At 33.4% G+C, this 14,389-nt stretch overlaps 1 protein-coding gene across 1 annotated transcript; it reads right to left on the reverse strand.

Moving 5' to 3' along the window:
• Positions 1-742: 742 nt before the first annotated feature.
• LOC143052580 (uncharacterized) lies at positions 743-7,741 on the reverse strand. Its single transcript, XM_076225640.1, has 3 exons — positions 7,237-7,741; positions 4,360-6,447; positions 743-860 (listed from the first exon to the last, which is right to left on the reverse strand). Exons 1-3 carry the CDS (start codon positions 7,613-7,615, stop codon positions 754-756), a joined length of 2,574 nt encoding a protein of 857 aa, XP_076081755.1. The 5' UTR covers positions 7,616-7,741; the 3' UTR covers positions 743-753.
• Positions 7,742-14,389: the final 6,648 nt, after the last annotated feature.

Below are 14,389 nucleotides of genomic sequence, written 5' to 3' on the forward strand. Positions count from 1 at the left end.
AAATTGTCAGAAATACACTCTCTTCAAAAAATGCCAACAAACTTTTATTTATGTTTTAGTTTTGAAAATATTCTTGGTCATATGAACCCATTACTAATTGGCATGCCGAGGTCAGGAGAAGCACGGCCCAATTTGTTTAAGTGAAGTTTAAAAGAGATTTCCTATATATAGTATCTCTGGAGACGGTATGATTTTTGGGTTTAGATACCAGCTTTGGAACATCAAGTCTGCTATATTAGTCACCTTATTAGATGTAAAATTCAGTGTCCTTTTAAGAGGTAAGTACATTTATACAGTTGAAAAATTAGTAATAATATTACGCATTTTTATTTTGCCTCCTAGCGTACTGTTATTTTGAACCATTGAAATACAAGACTCACCATACAGATGTGGATTTTTTTTTATTTGCTATGACAGGCAGTTGTTATTCATTCGTTTGATGTGTTTCAGCTTTTGATTTTGTCATTTGATTAGGGACTTTTCGTTGTGAATTTTTCACGGCGTTCGGTATTATTGTATTTTAAATTTTTCCACTTGTTCAAAGCGTAGAATGGCAGGGGCGGATGCAGGAATTTTCGAAAGGGGGGGGGGGGTGCTAACCCAGGCTAACCCAGGGCAAAGGGGGGGTGCAAAACATATGTCCCGATACAAATGCATTGATCGGCAAAAATAAAGGGGGGGTGCGCACCCCCGGAACCCCCCCCTGGATCCGCCACTGAATGGAATTAAATAACTATAGTCACTGTGTTAAACTCATTTTATTGTAAGAAATCCTGGTTTACTGGTATCACCTGATGACCATGCTTCGTGTGTGTTCTCGTCGTCATTCACATCAAGCTTCATCACCGGTGTATTGGCATCTGTAAAATAAAAAACAAATTTTAAAACGAAGTTATGATTGACGGGACATATAATAATTGTGCAACCGTCGTTTTTCTTTTGGCAAAAATATGGATCCGGTCTCAAATCCTTATGTCTAGCCCGAATAAGCTAGACGTTATCTTTAAAGACACTACCCGTAAGAGGGCGCTGCATAATTTGAGTAAGATGATGCCATCACCTTCACCGGGAAAGTTTACATTCTTTCGAACTCAAGGGATACGGTAAGAGCTATGTTAAAAGGGACATACTCAGAATATTTAAATTCATCTTAGGTTAACATTACCTGATGGTGTTGTTTGTATTTGACTATGCCAATATTGCAATCAGGGGCGTAACAAGGTATTCAGATAACTGTAGGCACCAATCGGCAGGGGGTCTGGGGGCCTGTCTAGGCCTCCAGCAGGTCCAGGGTAGAGCTCTGGTAGGGGATTCAGGGGGGGGGGGGGCTAAGCCCCCTGACGAAACACAGTTTTCAGCGTTTTACATGTAGCTGTCAAATTTTATGTACAAAAATATTAAATTTACTGGTTATTTAATCATGAAAATTATAATATACATGATGAAAAGTTCAAAGAATTATGAATAATTTGACGTAACATCTGACTGGTGAATTAAATAACGCAGTACAATCGAAAATATAAAAAAAAAATATTTCACAATATGCTTGCCCAGCATAGATCAGCGTATCCCTTTAATTGAGCAGTACACCCTGTTTGGTATTTTCATATCTATTCCGTTCTGACTGCATGATATATACGTTTAACTTAATTTATAGTAAATATTGACGATCCTTCATTTAAAAAAATTAGGCACGTCGTGAACACTGATATTACTATATAATCAAACTATCCTTTTGGCTAGACATCAACCATCAATCTTTTCATTCTTAAACCTTCAGCCAAGCCACACAAACACATACATACATAGTCGATGCCTGATCCAAAAGTTCTGTTCTGTTCATACAGTCTATCGTAGCAAAATTAAAGAAATTCATATGTCTTTATATCCTCTACTGTAAAATCCCCACCTGCTTATAGAAATTTGAATAATTGTGGTCATTACACGCAGATCTGAGAGTACTCAAAATGACTGGAAGCTAGTTGATTGATTGATTTTTAAACATCCAGTGTCAAACATTTATGCAAATTCAGGACAAAAAAAACAAATTTACGATAAGTGCAAGAGGGAGCTAGGCCCTGTAATAGGTGCCGTACTGAACGAAGGTCTTGAAATTTGAAAATGGCATGCATTGGAAAATGATGGATTACTTGGATAGGAGCAGAAATTTTGCCTTTCAGTAGACTAACTACGAACAGAACTCCTCAAAGAGTGACATTCTCTCTGCAACTAGGCATCGGATTTAATGTCCCACGTGACTGCGTATTTTCAAGAATATACATCCTGCAAAGCGATGAGCGAAACGGACAACCAACATTGACAAAGGTTTGATTGTAGGTCAGGTGAAGACAAAGTGGAATGCTAGTTGAAAACTAACAACAACTAATTAAAAAACTCATGTGTCTAAGTTTTGGTTCATTCAAGTTTTTGTTGATAGAAGTGAAATGGTCAGTACCAAAGTTCTAGTTTATAGTTTCTATATAAGGTAAAATCATATAAAAACATTCAATTCTATCCAATATTCCATTCACTAAGGATGAGAGACTAGTGTACACCTGACATTCGATCATTAAAGAGTTTTGACAACTTCACTGGCGTTCATCTACAGATAACGTTGTTTATTATTTTTTTTTAATAAAAAAAAATATTTGTGAAAAAATTATGTGTAGGCACGTGCCTAAAGTGCCTAACGGCAGCTACGCCCCTGGCAGTGCATCATCTAAGTCTTTGCTGATTAAATTCTAAGAAATTAAGAACGTGTAAGGTATGAACGATTCTAAACATATCTTTGTGTCCGGTTTTCGCCCGCCCAATTATACTGTAAAATGATTGCGCACAAATGTAACCAAACGCTGCGCAAATAATCTCAAAATTTAATGCGCCCACGTAATCGAATGCATGCCCGGGCCCCTTTTAGCCTGAAATATGTGTTTTGTAAAAAAAAAATCGGAATGTTTACTGCCCCTCCTTATTTTATAATATATAAAGAATTAAGGTGAAGTTTATTTTTAATTAACCAAGTATTTATTGTTGACCTGCATTGTTAATATCATTTAAAAAAAAAATAATAGTCCTGTTTAACGACTTAGTCTTTAATCTCCTTTAACTTTTAATTTTACAACACGCATTGTTTTCTCTATAAACATGCCATTTAAATTTTGCAAGCATTGGTGTATTTCTTATTTAAGCTCGTATTTTTAGATTAAAAAAAAATGCAAGTTAATCAGTTGTTAACTGGGGTGATCGTCCTGTAGCAGAACTAAGTGACCAATGGAAGGATGAATATTAAATTGGGAAGAACTTTGACCATGGCTAAAGTAATGAAAAAAATAATGACATTTAACTTATTTTTGTTTCTGTTTCTAGTTTGGATACTGTAAATTCAGAAATTATTGCGTGCATTTATTATTGCGATTTTGTCATTTTAGACTAAAATGCGATTATGAATGTTTGCGATATCGAGAAAAACCTGTTTTATTCCTATAAAAAAAAAATAATGTGTGTTTAAATTATTGCGATTTAAACCCTGTCGCATAATAAAAACATCGCAATCATTTCTGAATTTACAGTACTTCTCTTTGTTTTTTGAACGACTATAATGAAGTGGTTTATTTTCGGTCAAAATAATAGCAAGAGGCTGTTAAATTGACAAAAGCAGATTTTCCTCGCTGCATAAAAATGATATATGCATTTCTGGACCCCCAAATAGCATTAAGAAAAAAAAAAAGAACTCGCATTCGGCGATGTCATAAATACGTTCTAGTGATATAACGAACATTACAAATAACGCTTTTTTGTAAGCGTGACGAGTGAAAGTCAAGTTATTAAGCGTAAACACGAGAAACGAATGCGGGCTGTACACATGAAATAATAAGCGTTTTCATTACAATGATCAACTGATCATAAGCGGGATACGGGAGTCTGTCAAAACAACTAGCAGGGTCAGGTATATGACCCCTCCCCCAAATGAAACCTCCTATGTAGTAAAGTCTGATTTCGATATAATCCATTTATTCAGTACATACAAAAGTGATATGATAGCCCAATTTCAAATTCAAGGAAATACGGTGAAAAGAAATACCAAACCTACTTAGTTTTCTTTGTGGTGTATTGTTTGTTTACGGCTTAATACGTGATGTTTCCTAAAAGATACTGAAGAAGATGTACTGTGAGGACTTTGGTAATAAGGCCACTATATATGTACCACCAAAGGCAAAAATACAACAAAAACAATGATATTTGGCTCTTTCTTCCATTGACCATGGTGTTGTCTTTTCTAATTATCATTTATGATAACCCCTTAGTATAGTTTGCTTATCTATAAAGAGTGCACACAACAATTTTTTTATATATAATTACCTGACTTAGATTTAGTTAGCTTCGGAATAAATGATTTTCTCCTCTTCTTAAGTTTTGTACTTTCTTCAGGTACTAATTCTTTTATCCCAGATTGGGTGGACGAACGTCTTAACGACTTCGAATTGTCAAAATGTTCTCCGTCATCAACAATAAGCACATTGCCATTTTGATAAGACGTGTCTTCATTAAGTGATATTTGTCGACTAGGAAAACTCATTGATCGTTTAGTAATTGGTCTACTTTCAGAAATGGCATTATGAAGTCCTATACCTGTATCTTTACCTGCTGTAAACATGTTTGATGACAATTTATTTGACGTATCTGGACCTGTTGGAATTTCTTCTACGTCATCAAAAACATTGACTAACGAAGCAGACGATACAATATGAACAATTTCCTCGGAGATGCTGTGACACTTTTTCCTACCATTTGGAAGTATATTTTTTGCTTTTTGAACATTTATTTCAAGGTCTGATTCCTCGTCAATTCTTGAAAAAGTTTGCGTTTGCGCAGACGACATAATTGGAAGAGAATTCTCTCTTTTCATGACTGCCTTTTTTACTGCACGTATAGGAATTTTCGTTACTCTAGGAAGTGTTGAAACTGAATCATTACTATTTAATGAATTATCATTTATTTCACTCTCACTTGCTCTACGATTTGGTTTAACATTTTGTGCAGCGTCATGAGGATCATACCACGATAATCCAGCTACTTGCGTGTTGGATCGCATGAGCAGCTTCCGCTTCCGCTTAGTTGCAGCATCCTCTTCACCTGCATCAGAGTTTACACGATTGAGAACAGCTGTAGATGTGAAGGATTGGGAACTCGCAGATTTTCCAAGCTTTCTTCTATCATTTGTATGAAGGTCTGTAGCTTCCGTATTATTTATTATAATATCATTTGCACTATGACAGTTATGGTTTGTATTGGTTTCGATGTGATTGATTTCATTTATTTGCAACGTATGCACTGATGATTTTCTTTCTAGCATATTGTTAGAATATCTTTTTAAGCTATTTTCATTGCACAATCTTGCTGGAATACTCTTTGAACGATTTATAGATGCATTTATCGGATGGTCCTCATTCTCGCTAATATTATGTAAAGCACTAAATAAAGCAGGGTTTAACATTACCGTTTTGTCTTTCTCGCCCCGAGATTTCGACTTTTTGCCTTTACCAAAGGACTCGTTATTATCTGTGGTTCGTTTATGTGACTTTTCGGTTTTTGCAGATGCTGTAACGGATTCATCTGGACTAGAAATTATTGCCACTGTTGTTACCATGGCTACGTTTTTATCATCTTCAATAGTTGACTCTCTTCTTGAGCCTACGTCAAATTTTGGTCGTTGTGAACTATTTAAAGAAGAATCTAATCCGTAAAACTCATGACCACTTACAATTTCATCTCCGTCATCGTTTTCAAAGACAGAATTATCATCACCACTGTAGCGAGCGCGCCTTATAGCACGTTGTATTTCCTGTCGGTCAAAATCTGATAACGACTCCATAAAAGCATCGCTAAATGTAATTTCGTCCTGTTCAACATGGTCCAAATTATAATCACGTACAATCCACGGAATTCTAACGAGATCTACCAACCACCCGACGCCAAAACAACCTAATGTAAATAGATACAAAAACCCTGCTTTATATCGTCGGAGGTAAAAATGATGTCCTCCCAATATTCCAAACCATATCCAAATCAGGTACACATCGTCTGCGTATATTTTGTTTAGATTAACTCCAACTTTCCATTGTTTCCGCCTGTGAACAATGGCGGAAATTCTAAACAAATCAAATAGCCACCAAATTCCCAAACCTCCTAATGTGAACGTGTATGACAATCCCCATAAAATTCTCCCACTGTAATACTGATGAGCACCGAGAATTCCGAAGGGCGATGCAGCAATTAAGTATGTTTTCAGAATTTCTAGATCAGTTGAGAATTTTTCTTTTGTGTTGCTTTGTTCTACTAAAGATGGCATGAAAAACCCATCCAGAACCCAGCCTATACCGTACACTCCAAATGTTAAAAGATATAGCAATGCTAACGAGAAGTTCCTCAGGTAAAAGTGATGCCAACCTAAAAATGTAAAAAAGTTTCAAAATTATCTTGTTGGGAAAATAAGATCTGGTACCGTTCCGGAGCACCTGAGATTACCCCGTTTTTCATTGGGTTCGTGTAGCGGAGTGTTTAGTTTTATATGCTGTGTTTTGTGTACTGTTGTTTGTGTTTTGGTCTCAAGTTTTTTGTCATGGTGTTTTAGTTATGTTCGACCAATGAGTTTGAATACCATGGCATGTGCCGTCTTACGTGTAATCATAGACCCCTAATATCTTCATATGAGACCAAACGATTTTAACTATGTACTTGCATTCTTATATTTCCACCGACCTTTAACCATTTTAACTATGTGACAAATTGGCCTTAGTTTGCTTTACGTCCAGTGATGAGTATCTTATGCATATCAAAGACGAACACCGTTCTGTATTTTTTTGTATGTACATTCATTTTGAACAATTTGTAAATAAACATTATAACAGCTCTAAAAGGTAAGATGTACAAAGCTCCTATAGATGTAATTTACAGCATTTGATTTGTTTCTATATTTTAAACTATACAATACGAGGGTCTTGATGGCGATTTACAGAATACAGAATAAAAGGGCAAAACAGAGACTAAATGGCAACAACAAAATAAAGATTAAAGAAAATATAATCAAAACACTACGAAAGAATGAAAAAGAACAGGGTTCTGAAATAAAGAAAAGAGAACTGAGAAAAAAAGAAAGGATAAACATGGTCTTATATCATACAGAGACGTATACCCCTTTTCACACCCTCATGTTATGCTACACCTTGAAGTACTTGCCTATTATCCCGAAAGGAAACCAAACAAGATACGAATCCAACACTGTCTTCTCCGTCTTATACTTATCATCATCACACGCTTCATTCTCATCCTCGACCAAAGAGCGTATTCGGAACAAGTCTATTATCCACCCTACTCCAAAGATCCCGAACGTCAACAGATACACAACTCCCATAAACCATCGGTTTAGATAAAAATGATGCGCTCCGAATGGACCTAAGAAAATGGCTAATAAGTATGCTGTCTTGACCGACTTCTGTTTATGACTTTTTAGTTTGTTTAATCCTTTTTCCACATTGAACATAAATCCAAACTTAGGTCTCGGAAATTTGATACCATATGTCTTCTTTATTTGTTTCGACATGATTTCAGTTTGCATTTATGCAAAATCAAATTTAACCTTAATTTCTAACTAGTTAAATCATCCCTTGTCTTTTTATTTTATTATTCTGTCTTAAGCTTACTCCAACATAACTATGTTTAGCATTCCTATTTAGCAAATGAAAATTACGATTGTTTAAATTAGTTCAGGATTTAGTAATTTAAAGTGGTCGTGGTCTATCATTTATACGCTTCACAAAATCAATTTCTTTCCGAGGTGGTTAAAATGTAACCTATTGTATAAACGGATTATTTAGATTAATACAGAGATTATAAATTCACTTATAGAATAGGTCACTGTTAAATATTTGATATTATTGAAATTATTATTTAGACTATGATATTGAAAAATCGTTCACCTGAAACTTTAATTGTTTTGAAAATAAACAATACACGAAACTAAATTAAAAAGTCTGATGTGCAAATTTCAGCACTAATTTTTTATCTGTGAAATTTTACATGTTCAATAAAAATTACTTAAATTAGAAATTACTATCAATTTAATCAGTATTACATATTTTCGTTATTTTGAAAATCCTTCATTACTGAGATAAGTATATATTGAACCTATTGATTTTTTTCTATTTTCCACTGTTATTCTTTAAATTTGTGCACCGTCTTTTTTTTTTTTTTAATTATTTTTGAAAAGTAGAAAGAAAAAAAGCAGTAACGTGACATGTCGTTAACTCTGATACTGAGTTTGTGATATACCATGCGTAGACGAAATGCCACCAGCTGTAGCGTCGACTTGGTGGTTATAAACAAGGCAAAAACCGGACAAATAACACTTAATATACATTAATAAAGAAAAGATCATATGAAAACATAAAAATTAAATTTCTTCAAATCCAGGATTTGCAAATCCTTGTTCAAATGAATACAAATTAATCTTATTTCCACTACAAATCGATAGAGACAAAACACATTTTAACATATAAACGAATTATTTCATAATTATGATAGTTTGATTCTTGTTCGATTAGTATATACATTTGACTATTAAACATCGACTATGATATGAAACATGTTGAAGTGAGACAGCATTCACAACTGCAAATTGATATGCAGAGAACATTTCTTTACATACGTTAGTTACCAATCCTTGGTCACAATTGCACATTGTTATGGAGAGGAAATTTCTTTACATAGGTCAGTTACAAATCCATTAATTTTCTCATTTTTGACCAGTACTTATTTATTTAGTAAACCAAAATATGTTTTTAAACAAGTAGTAGTACCAGAGCAAGATGAAGCAAAAATGGATGCTTTAATTTAATCGAAGTAATCAAAGCTGTCTTACAGCAAAATGCATTGAGTGCGTCGGTAAGGGTAGAACGTTTGGTTAGCTCGCTTGTTAGCTGAACCGTGAAGTCTGTTTTAAGTTATATATACCACACTCCTTTCGAAGTAGTCTAGATCTCCAGACAGATAAATTGGTTATCTTAGGGACCAGTCTACTATTAACGGAGGGTAGTTTACCTGACCTAATAATGACTTCACGGTTCAGCTAGCAAGCAAGCTAATCAAAAATATTACCTTTACCTACACACTCAATGCATTCTGCTGTATTACTGGTAAATTATTAAACCAGGGATATCGTTACAATATATTACTTAAAACTTTTACTAGATTTTTCCATAAAATTTGAATACTTGATTTTGAAGTTTGGTTTTAACTGTAGAAAACTTATTTCAAACGGGATAGCACATCCTCATTTTTACGGAAATGTTGTTAACCGTGGCCGGAAATTTAGAAATGATCCTGGTAAACTTATCGCTCCTTGAAATAAACTTATTCTAAAAGTTTACCAATTCAACACTGTAATAAGATCATTGAATATTGTTTTTATTGGTATAAATATTGATTTTGTTATCAGTAAATTAAAAGCAACCTAAATAGTACTGGTTTGTTTTATACATGATTATACACATTCATGGATCTATAATCTGTCGATACCTGTATCTTGGCATTGCACAAGATCATGTTTTTCTCTGACTGTTTATGACGTCTTTACACTAAATCCATTGGATGTTGGATGTGTACGGATTGATAATTTAGTCTTATTATCTGCATGGTTTGTTTATAATTTGTTAAAGCTTTGAACTAGCTGTCAGTTAACTGCGAGTACTCAAAAATCTGTTCCTAGTATCTTTTTGTTGTTGGGATGTTGAATTGTTTTACATTGTCATTTCGAGGCCTTTTATAGCTGACTATATGGTATGGGCTTTGCTCATTGTTCAAGGTTGTACGGTGACCTATAGTTGTAAATACTTGTTAATACTGTGTCATTTTGGTCTCTTGTGGAGAGTTGTCTCATTGGCAATCATACCACTTCTTTTTTTTTTATATATAGACATCCATACAGATATATTGGTTATCTGTCGGACAAGTCTACTCTTAACGGAGGGCAGTTTTCCTAATCTAATACCGGTTTTGACTTTACAGTTCAGCAAGCGAGCAATCTAACCAAAAATATTACCTTTACCTACACACTCAATGCATTCTGCTGTAAACGCTTTCAAATCTAGATGCTTTATCTTCTCTCCAGACCCAACATGTTTAAGTTGTTTCAGTGGACAAACAATGCAGATAAATGTTTCAGTGGACAAACAATGCAGATAAATGTTTCAGTGGTCAAACAATGCAGATAGATGTTTAGATATGCAATTGTTTACAACTACCCTAAGTTAGGAATCTGATGTTAAGTAGTTGTCGTTTGTTGATGTGGTTTATAAATGTTTCTTGTGTCTTGTTTTTTTTATATAGATTAGACCGTTGGTTTTCTCGTTTGAATAGTTTTACACTAGTTATTTTGTGTATGCTTTCTTTTTCAGTGTAATCAATTGTATGCTTTCTTTTTCAGTGTTATTAATTGTGTGCTTTCTTTTTCAGTGCTATCAATTGTGTGTTTTTTTTCAGTGTTATTAATTGTGAGCTTTCTTTTTCAGTGTTATCAATTGTGTGCTATCTTTTTCAGTGATATTAATTGCATCCATACTACATGTACTAGTTGTACATCTATCCCTCTCTGTCATCTTTAAATCGATTAATACAAAATGCAGGAAATTTCAACACGGGAACAATTTTACAAAAAACTGTCGAGAAATACCGGCTGAACATGTGCATGACATAAATACTACCACAAATGGTTTCAGTAACAAAGAAAATAAATACACGAGTAATATTTTTTATTTGTGTCCTGTTTTTAAAGCAAGGTTTGGAAATAACTTATTCCAATTTGCATCCCATTTTGGTATTTCGAGATCAAAGAATATGCACTTAATAGTAGGTGAAAATACAGAAATAAATCGTGTATTTAACATTGACGTTGATGTACGACCAGACGTGAAAATATGCCAGACATTTAATTACCGGCATGAAAAACGGTCGTCTGCTTACGACGATAGTCTTTTAAGGTTTAACAATTCTCAAAATGTCAGATTAGTTCGTTCTCTACAATCCTGGAAATATTTTTATGAATTTAGGAAAGAACTAAGGAAACAATTAACTTTTCGACGCCATATTCAAATCGAGGCTGAACACAATATTATGGAAATTCTGCAAAAGTTCAACGAAGAATCCAGAAAAGAGGTAACTTTAGTGGGCATACATATTCGACTAGGAGATATGTGCAGTAATAGTTATTTAAAAAAAGTTGGTTTTAATATTGCAACACCAGAGTATTTGTCCAAATCTGTCAACTATTTTCTATCAAAATATAGAAATGTTCTTTTTTTAGTAACTTCACAAAACATGACTTGGGCTAAAGCTAACATGCCCCGTCACGTGAAAAACAAGGTTGAATATATTGATAGTCCGAAATGGGAGATAATAGTCGCAACCTTATCACTCTGTGATCATACAATAACAACAGTTGGTAGCTTCAGCTGGTGGATTGGGTGGTTAACTGGAGGGGAAGTGACGTATTATAAATGGCCAGTAAGAGACGGATCAATACTCAGGAAACAATTTAACTATTCTGACTACTTCTATCCAGGATGGATCGGATTTTGATTGTCAAAACAATATGGGTCGGAAACTAGAAACAATTTTGCGAGAACTATACTGACTATTTCTATCAAGGATAGATCGGATTTTGATTGTTCTTTTCCGATAGTAAATTAAAAGGTTATCTAGATACCTTTTTTTGTGAAGCAGGAACGGAATACTAACAATTTGCTCTACAGTATGTATTACTATTCGTGCTGAATTCTCTCCCTCTATTAAGATTGAAAACAGTGTAATATAAAGCGATTGAACCATTTTAATGACAATATCTACTGACATTAAATATAATGTTTTATAATTTGATTTGCGTGAACATTGTTAAATAGATACATTTTTCGATAGAAAACTATGACACTCTACTGGTGGTTTATTCTATGAGTATGAAACTAAAATGTAAGTAGCCTTCTTGGTATAGAGGTACGCAAAAAACACATTCTCGAAATGTTGAGATTATTCCTATGTCGGTCAATTTGGTCAGCATCTTAACACAAAACGACTTATCTTTTATTCTTTATTGCTTATAATAGACCTTGGCTGGTTTCGTTTAAGACTTTTTGTTAGATATTCGAAATCTTCTTAAATGTTTTATGTGGTGCCATTTAAAATTGCAATCACATACCCCTATTTGTGATATTTTACCTTTTATGTTTGTTTGTTTTGATCACATCGTTGTCAATATATTGGAATTTGATGCGACGGTCATACAAGTTTAGCTAGCTATAATACCAGGTTTTATCAACATAAGAAAATGCCTGTACCAAGTAAGCAATTTGACAGCTGTTCTACATTCGTTTGATGTGGGTTGTTTTTGCTAACTGATTAGGAACTATCCGTTTTGAATTGCCTTGGAGTTCAGTACTTTTGTGATTTTACTGTATACCCCTAATTCAAAGTTCAAATTTTTATCACATATTTTTTTCATAAACATGATAAAAGCCTTGTTATTTTTTCATAGTTTTGAAAGTAAAAAGGTTCAAGTGATATATGTTTAAGTGAATCAATTTCTGTCAAATTTCATTGTCTTATATATCTCGATACAAATACCTATCGCTTTTTACATCTTTTTTAGTTTTGATCGATTTATAACAGTCTTTCAAAAGCTCTGTATTTTGAAAGAGAGGAGTTAACACCCCCTTAAGGTGATACCTAACACTACAGGGAGATAATTCTGTAAAATCAGCTAAACGTTTCAACTACATTGTGTTGTTGAGGGAATATTAAGCTTCTCAATGATCAAAATTAGTGTTTGTCAAACTGCTATATAACCAGTGTAATTGTTCTGATAAAATGGTTGGTTCAAAATGTTTGAAATTTTTATCTTTTTGTGAAAGGGTCAAAGTAAATACTTTGTTACATTTTATGAAAATTAAATGAGTCAAATTGAATAGTGAAGGTGTTTAAAAAATATATATTTTGAGGACATTTATGGTTGGATTTTTTAAAGAAGAAGAATTTATTTGGCAATTGTGTTATCTTCCGGTGTTTTTGTTTTCTCTTGATGTAAAAGCATACAACAAATTTTTATAATTTAAATTGGTTGAATATATAGCGAATTTCTGAACAGAAAATAATATTTGTGTTTATCTTGTGAAAATGATCCACAAAAAACATATGACCAAATAAACTTAGTCTAATAAACCTGTGACAATTCTGCTTCTATTGGTACCAATTTGCTTAAAATCAAACGAAAAATGACCCCAAATTTTTTTTTTTAATAATTTAGTTATATACATGATATATATATACAATATATAGCGAAAAATCTCAAGTGACGAATACTTATGGCCAATTCTGTATGTAACATACGATCGTAAAGATGGTAAAAAAATTGTGCGAATACACAGAAATTGACAAAATCGAAAATGATTTCAAATAAATGTCCGAAGATTTTTTTTGGACTTAATTTGAAATACATTTTTTTTAATTGTTTTTCTCCTCAATAAAGAATTGAGTTCGAGAGATAAGTGCGTGAACAAGACAAATGAGATGTAAAAGCAAACAAAAACAGCGATATTTAATACAAAAATATACAAAACATAATCAAAAGATTGTATGTTGACTTCTAATTTTCTTTTGTTATTTGTCTTTTTGGTATACCGCACTTTTTTTAATACATAAACAAGAAACACAACAAACAATTAGGGAGAAGCTAGACACAAATTATATTTGTTATAGCAAAGGTAGAAAATTCAGTTTATTAGAATTGAATATTTTACTCCAATATCGTCCATTGATATACTATTTTAGCCAGCCCGTTTCACATCGAGTTAAATTGTGTGCTGACTTAATCCTGAACTTTTCCTACATATATTGGTATCAAATGTACCAGGCTTATGATTTAATACGCCAGACGCGGGTTCGTCTACATAAGACTCACCAGTGGCGCTTAGATCAAAAGAGTTAGAATGCCAAAACAAATACAAAGTTGAAGAGCATTGAGGACCCAAAATTCAAAAGCGTTTTGACAAATACGGATGAAGTTATCTATGCCTGGGATAAGTACAGTTGCTAATGACGTTTTAAAAACAATGATGCTGAATAAGTGTCTATTGTTATTTTTTTACTACCGCTAATTATAAAGTGTTGAATAATTACTTCTTTTCATTAGAATTCTAAATCAAATTTTGCAAAATATCCAACATTTGGTTTTTATGCAATTTATATGAGTACCACATTTTTCATTTTAGGACAACAAAACGAAGAAACAAATCCTTTCGACTTTAGTCGAAAAAGCGAGACTAAGCGATCCTACATTCCGTCGTCG

This window comes from Mytilus galloprovincialis, chromosome 11 (assembly GCF_965363235.1).
Source record: "Mytilus galloprovincialis chromosome 11, xbMytGall1.hap1.1, whole genome shotgun sequence".
Taxonomy (NCBI): Eukaryota; Metazoa; Mollusca; class Bivalvia; order Mytilida; family Mytilidae; genus Mytilus; species Mytilus galloprovincialis.